The sequence below is a fragment of the Diplotaxodon limnothrissa genome, linkage group LG6 (assembly GCF_057381915.1).
Source record: "Diplotaxodon limnothrissa isolate DT_005_m linkage group LG6, D_limnothrissa_male_GT1.1, whole genome shotgun sequence".
Classification (NCBI taxonomy): domain Eukaryota; kingdom Metazoa; phylum Chordata; class Actinopteri; order Cichliformes; family Cichlidae; genus Diplotaxodon; species Diplotaxodon limnothrissa.
In genome coordinates, this window is record NC_140601.1 from 14,071,442 (window position 1) to 14,090,193 (window position 18,752).

The 18,752-nt window shown below is 41.4% G+C and overlaps 1 protein-coding gene across 1 annotated transcript in view; it reads left to right on the top strand.

Annotated features, from left to right (window-relative positions):
* grin2ab (glutamate receptor, ionotropic, N-methyl D-aspartate 2A, b) overlaps positions 1 to 18,752 on the top strand; it is a 142,981-nt gene that overhangs the window by 121,588 nt on the left and 2,641 nt on the right. The window contains exons 11-18 of the mRNA XM_085356822.1: positions 4,994 to 5,162; positions 7,440 to 7,593; positions 9,077 to 9,202; positions 11,475 to 11,704; positions 12,358 to 12,518; positions 14,532 to 14,719; positions 15,497 to 15,735; positions 17,751 to 17,934. Of these exons, the coding sequence (XP_085212948.1) occupies positions 4,994 to 5,162; positions 7,440 to 7,593; positions 9,077 to 9,202; positions 11,475 to 11,704; positions 12,358 to 12,518; positions 14,532 to 14,719; positions 15,497 to 15,735; positions 17,751 to 17,934 (1,451 nt within the window). The remainder of the gene's footprint in view (positions 1 to 4,993; positions 5,163 to 7,439; positions 7,594 to 9,076; positions 9,203 to 11,474; positions 11,705 to 12,357; positions 12,519 to 14,531; positions 14,720 to 15,496; positions 15,736 to 17,750; positions 17,935 to 18,752) is intronic.

Below are 18,752 nucleotides of genomic sequence, written 5' to 3' on the forward strand. Positions count from 1 at the left end.
AGTAGGAAAGCTATGATTTCAAGGCTTGATGCAGAATTTTTTTGTACGTTTTTGTCCTTGACAGGTTAATCCACAATAAATAGCAATAGCATGCATGTGGTGTGTGTGTAGTTGTCTGCCTCTTATAACGCCAGTGATTTTCCTGCAGTTTGACATCTCGTGCGATCTTGTGAATTTCATGAGTTCAGCAACTAACCGCTCTTACTAGATTGTATCAGGTCATCTCAACAAGAACAAATTAAGTTGTTGAATTTCGTACAGATCCTTCATGATTTAATTACGTTCATAGAAGCATGAAATTATTGTGTTTAAATTACAAGTTAATTTAGACATGTAATTTTGTTTTTAATGTAACAAACACCCAATTTACTTTTTCAGTATACCAAAAAAAGTAGTGGAGGCTACTCGAATTGACTGAGATGGATGCCTTCCTGAAACCACGATCCAAAGCATACGAAACTGAAAGTTATTGACTTGCTTCACTCGAACATGATATGAACAATTTAATCTAGCCTCTCTGCATATCATGTAGTTTCTACACTATATAGTTACACTTAACTTTAAAGCATGAAGCACTTATGTTAAATACACGCAAGATGCTTACGTAAATCCAAGAGTTGGCCAATCCCTTTTTTTCAGCGTGCGTCATCACGTACTTCTGTCCATCCCATTCTTATGAAGGGGGTATATTCTGGAAATTTAACACAACATTGTTTTGATTGCAGTGTCACAGGAACACTAAATTTCATTGCATCTGGCACAGATGTTCAGCCTGACTCAAGGTTTGAGTTTGAGTCTTAGAGTCAAAGCTCACTTTGACCTCACAAAACACATTTTTAAACTCAAGAATTCACAAGACAATTATAACAAAAACTTCACATAATTTTATAACAGGATAAAATGATGAGAGAATGACATTTTATATCCAAAAGGTCGAGCAACAGCTTCGCTGTTCTGCAACACACTTTTGTAGCTATTATTCTGTGTCACAGCTCAGGAACAGAAGGGGACATTGTGGCCATTTTTAATATTTGGGTGTCCATCTTTGAAACTATATCAGAGCCTGCATGGAATATACATAATGAATCTGGACTGATATGGCTGTAAACCTCATCATGATTGGTTTGCAGAGGCCAAAAACCCAAAGGTGGTAATTCCAGTTGAAATTTGGACAGTTTTTCTATAGAAAAGTATTTTTTTAAATAAATTTTTACATTTAACTGTTTATTAATTGATTAATCGATGGACCGATGATTTAAATTATATACTGTACATGTGAAGAGTACATGCAGTATACTAAATAACTGGGTTTAAGACAGTTGTTTGGATAAAGCTTTTTGGGCTTGATCAGGTGACCCTAAACCTTCTCTTAGTTAGGCTTAGTTATGTCAACAGGTCTGGGCTGCTAGGGCAACCCATGATGCACTGAGTATTTCTTCATTTTTTCACTCTCTATGTGTTTATACACCAGTGTGCATTTAATCATTAGTTATTATTCGACTCTCTTCCACTGTATGTCTTTTGTCCTGTCTCCCTCCCCTCACCTCCAGCCGCTAGTGGCAGATGTCCACCCCTCCCTGAGCCTGGTTCTGCTGGAGATTTTTTCCTGTTAAAAGGAACTTTTTCCTTCCCACTGTCGCCAAGTACTTGCTCACAGGCAGCCGTCTGATTATAGTCTTTACCTTCCAATAAAAAGCACATTGGGGCTACTGCTATTGTGATTTGGTGCTATATCAATAAACTTATTATTGATATGTGGTATTCTGTGAAACAAGCACCTTATCTTGGCATCAACACAGTGTTCAGTAGATTAGAAAATGTTGATCATCAGAGGCATTAAATTTCTTTCAGCCTTTTTTGTTTTCATACCAAGAACATAGCTTTCTGGGCAACTCCGGGGCACTCAGTTATGTGTAACAATTTTAGCAGAGGTTAATTTATGTTATAAAAAAAAGAACAAACCCCAGCCTGCACCACGCCTGGAGACAGAAAATGAAAAGATGTTTCATGTGGGACGCTGCCCAACCTTTTGTCATCGGCCATCTGGAGTGCTGCAACATCCACCAAGCGTAAAGTATTCTGTTCAGCAGAACGCTGCAGCCTGCCCTGCCGTCAACCTCCCCAAGTTCTCCCTGCGCTCCCCACCTCCTCCACACTCTTCTTCCTCACTGGCTACCGGTGGCTGTTCGCATCGAATTCTAAATTCTGGTCCTGGCGCTCAAGGCTCCTCGGGGAGTCGTGCGTCCATATCTGCAGGCTGCGGCCTATCCAAACTCACCAGCTTGTGCTTTGTGCTCTGCTACAACTGGCCACTTAGCTCTCTGCTCCCTGCGGCAGCTTCGTCGTCATTTCACCTGGCCTTGACTTCTTCTTCTTTTTTTCTTTTTTTTTTGCTCTTGCTCTTCCCCAACAGCAAAATGTCCTTTCTACTCCAGGCGGGAAAGCAGAATTGCTCCATATCCTGTGTTGTAAAATATTCCCTTGAATATCTTGATTCCTCACTCACATTAAAAACAACCCTCATACCCGTTTGCTTAAATTTTTTTCTTATCATTATTTTTAGCAAGTCTTTATCTGATATCTGATGTCTTTATCTGGATCCCAGAACATTTTGTTATCTGTTATCAGCACTCTTGACAACAGTATCACAAATTCACACAGGCTTTGCCATGCTACTTCATTTAATGTGATTATTTTATGTGTGTGTGTGTGTGTATATATATATATATATATATATATATATATATATATATGACAACATAGTACACTTTTACTGTTACTGTCCACCTCATTGATTGATGTTTGTTCTGCACTGCATGTCATTTGTGTTGCAACAAATTGATAATTTTTCAGTTGATTTAAGATGAAAATGATGAAAAGATATTTTTGATAATACGCCTTTAATAACATCAAATATAGATTCCTCAGATGTCATATCAGTTCAATGTGTTTTAACGTACATGACATTTGTTTTTAAGTCAGCCCAGCAGAGAGCTTTTGAGCCTTTTTTCAGCAGCGGCATGTCAAACAATACTGAGGACTCTTCTCTTTGAAAGAACTTAAAAGGCATTATTGTAGAGGCTGAAATATGTCGCATGCCGTCTTGAATGTATAAACAAAAAGAAGATATTTTTCAGATATACAGTGAAAGTAGAACTTTCTCAATTAAACTCCTCTTGGATTTGCTCCATTTATCTACTTTACAAATGGACACCTCGACCAGTGGCTCTCCGTGACAAGATAAGGCAGCTTTTCTATTTTGCTCATTTGCACATTTTGGATGTCCAGTTTGGAGCCCCTAAATATGCATTATAATCGACTGAGGTTAATTTTGTCACTTATTGAGTACCATATGTGTGCTTTCATTAACCACAACACAGCCCTAATGTTCAACTAACATCTCTTTTCTGAAGCATTCTGTGTCATCAATGCGTCGGTTCATCCAGACAGCAGAAAATAGTTGAAATTGTTCAGGATAGTCATTAGCGTGGGTTAGCATAGATAGGATAGGATAGGACTGTCACTGCTAACCACAGGGGAAGTGCAAAAACTCACCGGTAATTACTTTCTTTGAAGATTTCTTTAACAGCCGGAAGCCACCATATTAAAGGTTTTGCATCTGTAGAACTCAAAGAAGGCAGACGGGAGATGCCTCAGAGAAATGGATGCATCATAACAACCTCTGAGATTATCAGCACTGCAGGCAAGGACTATTAGACATCTGAATCACCTCTCATACAGAGCTTAACTTGTGACCTTAACCAGTCATCCGCTAGAGGGGATTGCTCTAAAATCTGAGGTAAAAAGACAAGTTTCTTCTACACTTGTCATGTTTATGTGCAGCACTTCATGTGCAGATGTCCATACATCTGTATACAGTATCTAAACCCCTACAGCTGCTACATTTACACAGTCACTACTTCCATATCATTTGCATCTGTTTGTTGTTATGAAAATAATCAAAGAGATGTACTATATGTGAACCTCAGACAGCCTGTTGGTGTGTGTGTATATGTGTCTGTGTGTTTGCATGTTCAGAGAGAGCCCAGCTGGGAAAAACTAATGTATACAGTATGTGTGCATTAGAACACCTGCGACACTGAGATTTTACATACTCAGACTCACTCACGCGTACGTATACGATGCTTGCTCTGGCTCTTTCTGTCTCTCTCGTACACGCAGTAATGATGCGCCGCAGATACAGTCGACTGCAGTTAAAGAATCTGTTAATCCTTTGATGTGTCGTGTCTTTGACAGTCGTTCTCGGTGTTCTGTGCGCGTGAATCCCTCAGTTCTTCATGAACTTTCTCCTGAATTGGAGTCAGCGAAAAAGGCAAGTGAAAAGGTCACAGAGCTGCTGCTCCCATCCGCATACAGTACGCTACATCAAAGATTGCTGACATGGGAACGGAATTAACTTTTCATGGAAATGCTTTTGAAAATGCTGGTAGGGTTTAATAGATTATGAGAATCATTTGATCCAACAATGCAGTTTAGTTCACTGCTCTGAGGTCCTCGGGGACGGCTGTCAGAAAAGTTTACTTAAACACCGGCTCGAATTCTGTGCATCCTATGTGTGCGGCTGCGGAGTTTTTTGGGGCAGCATCTTCCTACAGACGAAAGCTGAGAAACACCGAGGAGGCAGAGCGAAAAGGACACAGAAGACAGATGAGGAAAGGACAGCTGATATTTTAATTATGTGGGTTGGTTGTTCTGTAGAGCCTGGCTCTATTTAAAGCCCAGTAGCTTATGCTCGGTACCCCTGTGTTTTCATCTGGTTTGGGTAGCTGGCACTAAGGGAAACACACAGTCCCTCACACACAGACTGAAAGCTCTCTCTACCCTTTAGTAGTGTCATAATTCTAGTTTTACAGTTTGATGGAACCACCAGATGTGGAGCGAGCAGGCAGCTCGCACAGTTACACACATAACACTCAAATGTCCTCTGATATAAAAAATGACCTAATTCTGTTTGTGCATATGCTTGTTGCAGTAACAGCACATCAGGAGGCGCTTATATTAAGCAGTGCTGCAAGGGTTTCTGCATTGACATTCTCAAGAAGATAGCCAGGAATGTGAAGTTTACCTATGATCTCTACCTGGTCACCAACGGGAAACATGGAAAGAAGATCAACAACGTCTGGAATGGCATGGTTGGAGAGGTACTGCCTGTCTCTCTCTTAATAAATGAATGTATATTCTGTGAGTCTGACTTTCTGTGCAAGCATTTCAATTAACAATGATATGAAATAGAACTTTAAGTATAGCAGTGACGTAGTGCTGCCTGCTAAGTTTTTTTTATGCTTACGCTACCAGGCTACTTTTGCAAAATGAAACCTGTTCTCTCTCCGGGCGTAATATAATGATGTTCTGTGAGATGCCACCTGCGTTTCCTAATTACACACAAGATGTCGTTTAGAGTTGGTTCCTTCACATACTGGCACACAGATATATTGGCTGCCTTTAGAAATCAACAATGCCCACGTTTTCACTTAGTAGCTAGTTACAGCTAGTTACAGTTTGCCAGCACTGGGTTGGATTCCCTTTTGCCTTCAGAACTACCGAAATTCTTCATGGAACAGTTTTAGCAAGCCGCTCGAAACATTGCTCGCTGATTTTGATTGTCTAAGATGTGAAAATCGCATTTCAGCACATCCCAAAGGTGCTCCGTTGTTTTGAAATCTGTCAACTGTTGAGGCCATTTGAGTACACTGATCTCACTGTCATGTTCAAGAAACCAGTTTGAGTTGATCTGAGCTTTGTGACATGGCGCATTATCCTGAAGCAGCCATCAGAAGACAGGATGGATCCATGGTTTCATGTTGTTGACCTTTACTTCCAAAAATCACATTAGAAATCCAGACTGATAAGACCAGGAAAATGTTGGTATGCCTGTGCAAATTGTAGCCTCAGATCCTTTGTGTGGTCTTCTGCTGCTATAGGCCATCTGCTTCAAGGTTGGACACTTGGGACCTTTGTGTTTTGTATTTAATTTGGCTTATTTTCACTTTCTGCTTTGGTTTAGGCACCAAACGAGACTCCCAAATACCCACATTTAGTTACGTTTATTAAAAGATGCAGTGTAAAATATGCTTCTTCACATTAGTAATGACACTTGTTGACAAATGACAAGTTAGGGGTGACAGACCTATCTCACTAACCATAAACCGGTCTGTCAGGGCATCGTGGGTAAATGAGCCATGCTAGTTTGGCCAAATGAGTAATAATTGATGGTCCTAGAAACGTGAATGGGCTGAGAGGCAAGGGGCCAGTTAAACAATAATATTTAGCAAAGTAAAAATGAATAAGCCGTAAGGGGGGGGGGGCATTTTTCCCACTTTCATTTCCTTTAATACCGATAAAAGTGATTCTTAAAAAATGGATTGCTAATGGGTTTTTTTTTAAAGAGGCTCAGTAATCGCAATTGTTTTTTTTAATTTAATTAATTAATGTCTCAGTACAAGAGCAATACTGTTTAAGTGGGATGAACTTGAAATAAACTGCAGTGCCTGTGTTAATTCTAATGAGGGAACTTGTAAATCTAATGACTTCTTTTTATTACTTTAAGGACAACGATGGAGCCCTGGGGGCACCGAGGCATGTTTTAGACTTTGGCTATAAAAACAATGCGATTAGTTGGATCAGTTCAATGTTTCTGGTTGTTTCACATAGTTTGTTATCAATATGAAAAACATAGAATATCAGCTTTGCTCTCAAACCTACAGTTTGCACTCTCAGATCTCAAAACACAGCACTGGGAGGTACTCTTTAATCTGTTTTGATTAGCTTCAAAGTGTAACAGAAATGCAACGACTGCCCAGCCGCTTGTTTCTTTTCACTGAACAGTTATGTCCGTGGGTCCTGATTTAAAAAGGGGACAGGACACCATCAGTCTTACCCAATTCCTATCAATTATCTTATCTGGAAATGATTTATTCAGCCACAGATCATATTAAACCTAAACGCTGCCACAGGGAAACCTTTAAACTGAAATTTACACCAGAGATAATGAAACCTGACATTACGATCCACAGATTGTTCACGGATCAGACCACTAGAAGCCTTTCAACAATTACATTTGAAAAAGAAAAGCATAATATTTTATTTCCTACTAAAAAAGACATCTTCATGAGCAGAATGTCCCTCTGTCACAATACACTGAGACATTTACAAATGGTGGCACAATGAAAAAGACAGCTGTACTTTCACTTTTCATCGGATTGGCTGGAGCTGCCCTCCAACTACGGCTGACATTCTGAGTTATACCCTGTGATACAATGTGATATTTCACATCCAAAATAAAAAGCAGGAAAAAGTCAGAGTGAAACTGTGTGATGTTGTCCAAATATTTACAGAGCTCACTGTATTTATTTCTGACAGTGTAGGCAGTAAGTCATGCTCTCGGTATAACAGTGCTTCTCTCTCTCTCTGGTTGCTAGGTGGTGTATAAAAAGGCAGAGATGGCCGTTGGCTCGTTGACCATTAACGAGGAGAGGTCGGAGGTCATCGACTTCTCTGTGCCCTTTGTGGAGACCGGCATCAGCGTCATGGTGTCACGCAGCAACGGGACCGTCTCGCCTTCAGCCTTCCTCGGTAAATCCATCGCTCTCTTTTTAACTCGACCCCCTTTTTTTTTTCTTTTATTCTCTGGCAGTCCCCCAACTCAGTTGACTACTGGGGGCAGAGAAAAGGGGAGGTGCTTACATGTTGGCGAAGTCTTGCACATAAAATGGAATATTTTATTCAGACAGTATATGCTGGCCAAATTCCACTTGTACTCTTGACTTTATCTGAGCCTCAACACCCTAAGCACATTAATATTTCTACCAGTGCAGAGGAAGTGGAGCGTGCCAGCTGTTTTTTGAAAAGTCAGCTCAGACAAAGCACTCTTGATACACCCCTCCCCCCTTTCCTCTCCCCTGCCTTCTCCTCCTCTCCAGTTGTTCAGATGACTAGGAATTGAAGCGCTCCTCTGTGGTTGCCTAATGTCTTGTATTGTCATTGGAGCGAGGCAGGGAGCGAGGGGATGTATTGGACCATGCGTGTGTTGGTCCCAGCGTGTCAAGCCATGTGTCAGTATGCACGTGTGTGTGTGCTGTGAGAAAAACAAAAACAAGACATTTTTGCGATATTATATATGCATACATATATATTTATATATATTTATATATTGGGACGTTTGTGTAGTGAGACAAGGAAGTGTGGAGAACGAAGGTGCTGTTGCCGTATGTATGTTAAGGGGTGAATGCTTTGTGCGTGTATTTATGTTAAAGCTTATTGTATGATTGCGTGCATGTATGCATGTGTGTGTGTTTAAGCAAATGTGTGTGTTGAGCCTGCGCCAGGGTATCAGTGACGGTTCAGTATCTCGCACTCATATTAGAGGCACCTCAGCGCACAATCTCTCAGGGTTGGCTAACTCTGGCAGTCGCATACTTACACATGCAGTGACACACACACACACACACACACACACACACACACACACACACACACACATACAATTTGTCTGGGTTCAATGTCTCTGGCACTCATCCCGCTCTCTGAACTACTGCCCTGCTACACACCAAACACACAAATAGATCACATACACGTGCCCACAGCAGGGCACAGCAGATCACTCTGGGCTTTGTTCCTCTCTCTCTCCCCCCCTCTCTCTCTCTCCCTCTCTCTCCCTTTCTCTCTCTCTAACCCTTTCCTCTACCATCTCCCCCGCCCCAGGCCTCTCCCTCTCTCTCAGCTCTCATCCAAGGGAATAATGAGAAATATGGAAATGTGCTCCGTCAAACTCTCTGTGACTAACTCTCCCTCTCCTTCCCTCCTCTCTCACTCCATCTGTATCCCTTTTTCCCCTCTCTGTTTCTTCTCTATCATCATTTCCTCACTTTATCTCCCCCCTCATCCCTGTTTTTTTTTGTGTGTGTGCGTCTCTTCTTTTATTTCCGCGAGTCTGTCTGCCTCCACTTTCCCTCTACGTCCCTCACTCCTGCTCCTCCACGATATCTCGCTGTCTCGTGTACTCGATTTGCCTTTAACTCTTTCTGCTCCCTCTCTCTCTCCTTCTCCTTCCTCTCAGAGCCCTTCAGTGCATCGGTTTGGGTGATGATGTTTGTGATGCTGCTCATTGTCACAGCCATCGCCGTCTTCCTCTTTGAGTTTGTCAGTCCGCTGGGCTTCAACCGCAACTTGGCCCAAGGCAAAGGTAGACTTACACACACACACACACACACACATACAAAGAATATCACACCAATCGTTTTTCCCAGGAGCAAGACGCCCTGAAGCAAAAGAAGTGACCTATTATCACTTGACTTCAGACAGTTCAGGTAATGCTACAGAGCATTAGCATTTCTCTCCCAGAACTACCAAACCTGTAATCTGAGGCGTCATCAAAAACCAAAACTTGGAGCTTCCCTGTCGGCTCTGAATTGGAGATTAATGTTGTATAAAAGGTTGTGACTTAATTTAACATTTAAATCAGCTAAAGGCCGATCCAGAAGTAGCAAGTGAATGTTTTTTCCTTTGATTTTCCACTCAGCACTTCTGAAAGTTCAGGAAATCTATACAATGTGTTTAGCTTGCTGTTTTTTTCACCTCCCACTGATTGAACAATGAGTGCTTGGTTTAAAACTTTGTAACTAGATTTTTAACCTGAACATTTAGATCCATTTAGATTTGATTGAAGCCACAATTTGGAGATCTGATTACCTCTTTTGCTTTTTTTCATCTTCTTTTTTGTCTTTTCCTCTGAAACATATTAATCTGAAAAACATTCATTTGGGTTTGGCTCAACCCACCAAATTGGAAATTAGATCAGTTAGTGGACAAATTTGTTTGAGACTTTGATTTGATTGGCCAAAAACTTTTTCCACTATTTCTTTTTTTTAAAACCCAAGAAAATGCTTGTTCTTCACAGTGACATTGAAAAATGCTCAGGTTGAGTGCATTTTTACAAAAATCATCCCCCTGATTCTATTAAATTATAAAGCACTTTTTCCTTCATTTACAAATTATGTCTCTATTCTAAAATAGGCTGCCAATTATAAACACGTATTGTTTTAAGCATCACATGATGGTGAGGAGAAGGAGGTGGAAGAAGAACCTGTGCAAAAACACAGTCGGGTGTAAGAAAAAAACAAGGGTTTTCTGATTCTTATTGTTATTATTATTTTTTAAATTCATTTAAATACTTGGAAGTTAAAAAAGACGTTAGAAGACGTTACAAAAATTTATTTAATTCTTTAGTTTTTCATTTTTCTGTTGCAAATCAAGGTCAGTGAAATTACCATATTAGTTACCTTAGGGTTAGGGTTGGGCTGGTTAGATGCCATGATGTTGAGGGGCTGGGAGAAATACATATAAGCTCTTCGACTTCACAGAGAGGGGTTGAGGCCATTTTGGATGTTTACTGAAGTTTGGTTTCTCACTCGAAAAAGGGTTAACAACCAGTTGCTGTTGTTTTGACAGTAGAATGTTTCCCTTGCTCAACAGGACTTCCTTTGTTGTATTTTTCATGTAAAATATTGCAACATATGTTGACAGTTTGTTCTGGACCGCAGGCCTGACCAGGCTTAGCACTCGGACTCGGTCATGCTCTAGTATTACTCACAGAAAGTATTTTGGTTTTATCTTGATGAAATAATATATCATTTAGCATCATTCATGATTAATGGTGTCTTCACAGATGTGCACATTTGCATTAAAGCACTCCATATACAATATCAGATGGCAGCTTTTGAACTGTAAGTAAAAAAAAAAACAAGCTGAATGGCCCCTCTCCTCTTTAGCCCAGAGCACACAACATCTCTAAGTTGTCCATGAAGAATTTCAAATATTGATTCCCCCAGACCACAGGACCGTTTTTCCCTCAACTTGAGCTTTAAATTGTGTTTTTCTTGAAGAGTTTGAACTTACTGTTAGTGCAGCAATGACCTGTATTCACCAAGATTTTGATTTTCTGTAGTATTTCTGAACCCGTGCACAGGAATTACCACACATTACTGTAATCATTTAATAATAAAATACAATACAATTTTATTTATATAGCACATTTAAAAACCAGAGGTGCTTCACAGAACCAATTAAGAGCAATAACAATGTATATGTAGATAATAAAACCCCCAGTTTACTTTGTATTTTTATGTTAAGAAACAGCTACTCACGTTACCAAAAACCCTCATAAGTTCTGCTGGGTTTATTTTCTTTAGCATTATACAACTTTTCCAGTCTTCTGTTGCCCCTGTCTTAACTTTCCTTTTGAAACATGCACCATTTTCAGTTAAATGTAGTTGAAATGACTTGTAAGTCATTGCATCATTTTTCTAATTTACATTTTACACAAAGTTCAAACTTTTTGAAGTTCATGTTGTGAGTTTAAGGTTTTGTACACGGGTCCTTTCCCCGTTTTTTGACTTTTTCTTTATTGTTGCTCCTTCTTCTCCCCTGCCTGGTCCCTGTCTCCGTCTCTCTCACAGACCCACATGGCCCCTCATTCACCATTGGTAAGGCCATATGGCTGCTGTGGGGTCTGGTGTTCAACAACTCTGTGCCTGTGCAGAACCCGAGGGGCACCACCAGTAAGTTCATTGTCTCGGTGTGGGCCTTCTTTGCTGTCATCTTCCTGGCCTCCTATACTGCCAACCTGGCTGCTTTCATGATCCAAGAAGAGTTTGTGGACCAAGTCACTGGACTCTCTGACAAGAAGGTGGGGTTAAACACACACAAATGGACATGTAAACACACACGCGCGCACACACACACACACACACACACACACATTCACAGTCAGGGTTGCTCTTGTAATGGATGCCAGCCCTGCAGCCAGACAGGACTCTCTAGGGAGCGCCCTTGGGCTTCAACAGCCCAAACCCTCTGGCCGTAGCTGTCACCACACTAACACTGCCAGCACAGCAGACCTACAGGCACACACACACACACACACACACATACACACACACACACAAGCTGCATAGATCAAAGCCGTGTGTGTTTGTGTTTGGATGTGTATGAGTGTGTGTGTGTAGTTTCCAGGGGCTGGCAGTGTCAGCAGAACCCCAGCCAGTCTTACGCTAGACTGGACACACAATGATGATGACTGATGAGTCCACTCCACTGTCTTCCTCCTCTCTCCTCTCCCTCTCCTTCGTTTTCACACTTTAGCTCCGACTCCTACTCTCGACCCCCCCCATTTTTTCACTCCTACTTTGTCTTCCTGCTGTCTCTCACCACTGCTCTTCATCTCTGAGCCTTTCTGTTTTAAAGTTTCTCTTTCCCTCTTTGTGCTCCTGTCTCACGCTGTCTTTTCCCCCTTTGAACAATATGTCACTATTTCGCTGTACTTATTTTTCCTCACTGCAGTTCCAGAGCCCGTACTCTTATTCCCCTCCATTTCGGTTCGGGACGGTTCCAAACGGGAGCACCGAGCGCAACATCAGGAAGAACTACCCAGATATGCATCAGTACATGACCAAATACCATCAGACCGGCGTCATGGATGCACTAGTCAGCCTCAAGACCGGGTACTGTTAACTTGTCAAGCCAACTCACATCAAGGAAAGATTCTTTATACCTGAGGCGGTCATTCTGTTGGCAAACACCACATATGCTTAAGAACATGTGAAAACAAACACAAAAAGAGTCATTGCATCATGCAGGAACTCGACCCCATGGGGCTAAACAGTAGCTTATGCTAAAATGCTGCAGTAACTGTGCTGAGTGTTTCTGTCACTGACATTGTCTGCAAGTGCTCATTATAGAGTCTTGTTGCTGCTGGAAAGAACGAGCTGCCAAAACAGGGAGAGTGTAATTTGTTCTGGAGTTCGCTACCTTTATTCTTCCATCTAAACACACACTAAATAGAAGGATGGCTACAGTGCTCTTATTTGTTCATTAGTTTTGCAGGCTTTGATCTTTCTTCAGAAATAATTTTCATTTCTTTGGTTTTCTTGTTCCATAATAATTACTTTATTGATACTGCATATGAAAGAAATAAGGTTTGTTTTTTAATACACTAGGCTTTGTTTATACAGCATCAAAACTGTATAATGACGACGTTCAGCAGCATCATCAGTATTTTGCTAACTTATTAGGCAAAAAAAAATGTTGTTTTGACAGAGAAAAATATAAACACTTGGGAGTCTGAGTTAAAATTTCAGTCCAGTCATGAAATGGTCTGTGACGCACATTCAGGACGCTCTCTATCCTTTAATTAATTTATATTGTTTTCCAGTGCTGTGCACAGTTACACAAGTGAATATTAGTTTAAAATTATCTGTGGAGCAGCAACTCTCAGCAACAACAGATCGCCCATGTATTCATTTCATACAGTATATGCGCATTTACATCCAAAGTATAACTTATATTTATGCACATGTCTAGCCCCAAGGTATACTCATTCTATTATATAAAACCAAAATGAAGTTAAGTGCAGGCTTCTTCTGTTATATGGGATGATGATAGAGGGTCCTTGTTGCCTTGTATTTGGTCAATCATTCATCAGGCTCTATTCTGTCGTTTTTTTTTCCTTTGCTGAGTTCAGATGTATCAGGCTCACATCTGGGCTAGTATCAGACACAAACTGTGGCCTCTTAGCTAGCAGCCCATAGTGTCAGTGCAAAAACAAGATCTAAAAACTGAAGGGTACAAGCCTGTTTATGTGAAAAATATCAGTTACACAAAATTATCTTTCCTTCTTGTATTTGTTTTTCACTGAAGGGGGGGGGGGGGGGGGGGGGGTTAATCCCTGGAGAGGTACGTTTTTCTTGGTTTTATGAGAAAAAGGCAAAAGTTCATACAAAAACTATAAAAATAGTAACTTCAGTTACTACTAACCAATTGTTACAGCTATTGTACAACTGAGCATTTTGGAAGTACCCCTATTCGTTTTCTTTCTGACTGTTTAACAAGAGTGATGCCACTTTGATTTCTAAATGTAAGAGTTTAAGCTAGCTGCCAGTTAGCTTAGAGCAAAAACAGCTGTCCTGACTCCACCAAATGTCATGAACACTACACCAAATGATATCAAAAGCTGAATAATTAGCACAATATTAGTTTAAAAAAGGAAGCCTAAAGACTACACATTCTGTAATATGTAAAGCTAACTGGCTTTAGCTTTCTATTAAATCAGTGGATCTCAAACACTTTCAGAAGGTGAAAATGGCTCACGTTCAAAATCTTGCAATTTTAATTAATAACATTAAATATTGTTATTAATAATTTAGTTCACAGTAAAAAACTGAGCCAGTTTGACTGTCGGTGAAGTAAAAGTTTGTACAAGTATTAGTAAACTCTTTTTTTAGCTCATCTGGCCAAAGGAACAGTGAGGTGTCTGCCACTGTGAGACATCCATCATCTGCCCACAATTCACAAAAAGCATTACTCTTCCAACGTTATTGGTGAGACTTTCATCTAACTTGGACACAATGATCACGTAATGGGACTTCACCCAAACCGAGCTCCAGGTCCTGATTGTTGTTTTATATTCTGGCTTCAATCTGTTAGTGCTTAATAAGTATATTGTATACTACTTACAGGAAGCTGGATGCTTTCATCTACGATGCGGCGGTGTTGAACTACATGGCGGGGAGAGATGATGGGTGTAAGCTGGTGACCATCGGCAGCGGTTATATCTTTGCCACTACAGGTTATGGCATTGCCCTGCAGAAAGGATCCTACTGGAAACGCCTGGTTGACCTGGCCATACTGAGCATCATAGGAGACGGTAAGCCGTGGAGAGCCATCTCAGTCACACACTGTACTGAAATTGAAAGTCTCTAAGTTGTTGGAGGACTTTGCTCAGTTGTGCCATCGCTCAGCTTTCTCCTCCTTTACCCCTCTCCCTCCAACACTCAGCCTCCCTCCTCCCTCCCTCTGTCAGAAAGCTATCAAGGGCTAGTCTTAACACACCATTTCATCATCATTACTCTCCGGGTTTGTGTGCGCGCATGCGTGTGTGTGTGTGTGTGTGTGTGCGTGTGTGTGCCCACCGTGTCCTGTTATGTTTACTCCTCCAGATTGTTCTGTATAATAAGCTGTGAGATGGTGCGAATGGAAGAAAGAGAATCAGTCGGACAGAAATCAAACTGCTGAAACCACTAAAGCGCTTTGCTTCACACACGGCCATTTTATTCAGGGCAAACACCCTCGTGCTCAAGCACACGCGTTCTCAGACACACTCAGTTTGATAATAATTCCTCCCATCTTTCCTTATCACTCCATCACTATCAATTCTTCGCCCTCCTCCTACAACCTCTTTTTTCCACTCCGCCTCCTGTCTCCTTTCCATTACGATCTATTTACCACTTCACCTCTCGCCCCTCCTCCCTTCTCCCCATCTCGCCTCATATGCCTCTTTTCCCACCACATCCCTTTCTTGCCCTCTGCCACCCATCACCTCGTTCACTTTTTCTCCTTACGTCTCGAATTCCTTTGCCTTCATTCCTCACGTTGTTCTTTTTTCCCCTCCAGTGTTAACCCTTCACATTCATCTTTGCAACAGGTGAGATGGAGGAGCTGGAAGCTCAGTGGCTGACTGGGATCTGCCACAATGAGAAGAATGAGGTAATGTCCAGTCAGCTGGATGTGGACAACATGGCAGGGGTCTTCTACATGCTGGCCACGGCCATGGGCCTCTCCATCCTCACCTTCATCTCGGAGCACCTTTTCTACTGGAGACTGAGATACTGCTTCACTGGTGTCTGCTCTGGAAGGCCGGGCATTCTCTTCACTATCAGCAGGGTAAGAAAGAGGAAATCATCACACACCTGGAAGCGTGCACAGGAACCCACATTTTCACAGCAGGAAGTTTTGGTTCCTAGTTTTCAAAATCTCACGCAGGACTTTAATGCTTCAGTCACACTGGAGCATTGCCAGCATTTTTGAAGCATGGACTTGCAGTCTTGTTGCCTTTGATTGTTTCACAGACAGGGGCCGAGTCTGCAACCACTCACAGTCAGTTCAAACAGACTTTGACGAGTTGGTCACCTCAACTATGTGCAGTTGGCTGCCAAATGTGAAAATATTCAATGCAATGCAATCGTCAGTTTTCCAAGTCACAAGGATGTCTCCGTCCTCTTTTACTCTAGTGTGACTGAGGAATAGATAGCTGCTGTTAGAATTCATAGCAGTGAATGGCACTTAGTGATAAAACAGGGCCCTATAGGGTATAACAACTGATGTACAACGCTCATTCAGACTGCAAGAAAGCACTGGATTTTCCTATATCAATAATGGGATGAGGGCTGTGAGTGTCTCATAATGTTATTGATGTTTAACAGCACAGCCGGCTAACAGAGTTCTCTCAAAGAAAATCCGATAAAGAGAAAAAGCGGGCTAAACATACAGAGAATCTGCAAGAGAAACAAACATAACTATATTTGTAGATTACTTCAGGCCGAAGCAGAGAAATAACAGGGAAAAACAACTCAGCACATTATTGCGGCTGTGAGGGCCGGTGGAGAGCATTTGTGGTGCCTAACAGCAATAATTCAAACAGCACAGTAAATTTTAAGAAATGATTAGTTTGCTGCTGTCTTGTTGTGAAAAATTTCCTCTAAAACAAAGCATCCAAATTTTAATCCATTCTGTAATTTGCCTAATCTTTATGCTTATTCCGGGGCATCGAAAATACACACAGGGATGTGCAGAAAGGACTTTTCTAACAGATGAATCAGAAACTCACATAAATCTACGGGCCTGTGTGTGTTGCTGTGATTCAGCTGTCTGAAACTGTCTCAAACACAAACAGTTGTTACTGTTAGGATACAATAATTTTTTTGCACGTGTGTGTGATTAAAAAGGAAGGAAGGGCAGTGTGATAATGGAGCCCAGCTGAGGCAGAGATGAATTTACTGCTGCGCGCACGGACGACAGGATAGAGGAATCAGACAACTAAGAGGACGCGAGTTCATTTACATACACACAACGCCCTTCTCTCTCACACGTGAAAGTTAAAAAATATAGTGAAAGAACAAAGATATTCTCCCAGTTTCACCACTGCTAAATGTCATCCTGTTTGCTGATAGGCTGATGGCATCCGATATCGAATATTCTGACGTTCGGTGCGTCGCTGGCTCTCTTCTAAAAATGGCAACACATTCGCAGGTGGAGTGAGATGAGGGACAGGCTTGACCAAACAGGGGTACACATTGATATATGCACACGCACACACAAATACACACCCAAAAAACTAAATGGGCACACACAGACAGACCACTATTTCATTATTCATATGTCATGTCTCTGTGTTAGGCAGGGCTTTTATTCCAGACGAGCAGCATTTCACACATTAAGTGTTTTACAAAAAGAGTCCTGTGTGTGTGTGTCTGTGTGACTGTGTGTGTTTCTTGGCGTGCACATGCTGTTAGAGCAGCGATGCTGGAGGTTAAGTGGCTCTAGGAAGAACATCTCCTTGCACTCAAAGGCCCCCTCCAGTGACATCATCACCTAAATTTAATTTTCTAGGCGCCTCAGAAAGCAGTTCATCTAAAAAAGTGGTGATTATCTCTTCTAGCCACATTACAAAAACAAAATGAGGTTAAGGTTTGCAGTAAACGCACTGGAGAGAGGATGCAGAGGTCTCTGCTAATTTACCTCACAAGGAAATTAGTCTCGGGGATTGTCTGAACTTTTTTTGTGAAGTCACTGGGTTGTGAATTACACTAACTCTCTATTATCTCTCCTATCTCCCTCCTCTCCGGCTCTCATTTCCTTTCCTTTTCTTCCATTAATTTCCTCTCCTCGTCTCCTCTCAGGGTATATGGAGCTGTATCCACGGCGTTCATATAGATATGAAGAAGAAGGCACCAGAGCTGGGCTTCAGTCCTCAAGCCAACATGCTGCACCTGCTCAAGTCTGCCAAGTCCATCGCTTTGCCTTCTCCCAAACGCAACACAGTCGTTGTGCAGCCCAGCATCATAGACATGATGTCAGGGAAAGGTACTCAGTACACTCAGAGGGTCACTTGGAAATGTCCTTACTTCTTAAAGACAAGTCTATTTTATCATTTTAAATGGCATTGGTTAGATGTTGTTAGTGGTTGTTGGAATCATTGATGATAAATAACAATGAGCGGTTGAGGTGCCTTAAAGGTCGTCAACTGAAAGAATCATCCAAGCGTTTATGTGCTGGTTTTGAAGAGTGAAACCGACTGTTATATGGCCTGGTGTAGACAAGTTTCAGAAGAAAGTGTTCTTGTTTGGGGGACATTTGGAGACGAACCGATGACTGATCCAATTTATTGCTTCTTAAATCAACAGTTTTCAGCCGGGCTAACACGATCAGTTTGCTGTCTAACTTAATAAACTTGCATTAGGCAACGCAATAAGCAATTCACACACTGTTGCTGGCAACGGGCCTCTGTTTTCCTACACAGTTATTCAGTTAAAAATGAATCATAATTTATGATGATGTCATGAATCATTAATCATCATTTGCAGATCTTCTGATCAGGTTCATGTTATATTAAATAAAAGCTTTAATTGGAAGAACAAGGGCATTTCTAAACCATAGAGGGGTTCTACTAACTGTATTTTCTGAGCTCTGAGCTCAAAACTAATATATTGTGCCAGCGCAAATCAGGAAGCCGTGTCACCTGTAATAAGATCGTTCACATAGCATCTGCCTTTTCTTTACATTGTCTGTATGCGTGAGTAAAGGTGACTACTTTCACCTTGCTGACTGTCATGTCCACGCCTTCCTCGTGATTAGAAATACATTAGATGTCACACATTGCATGTCGAGGCAGTAGATGATGT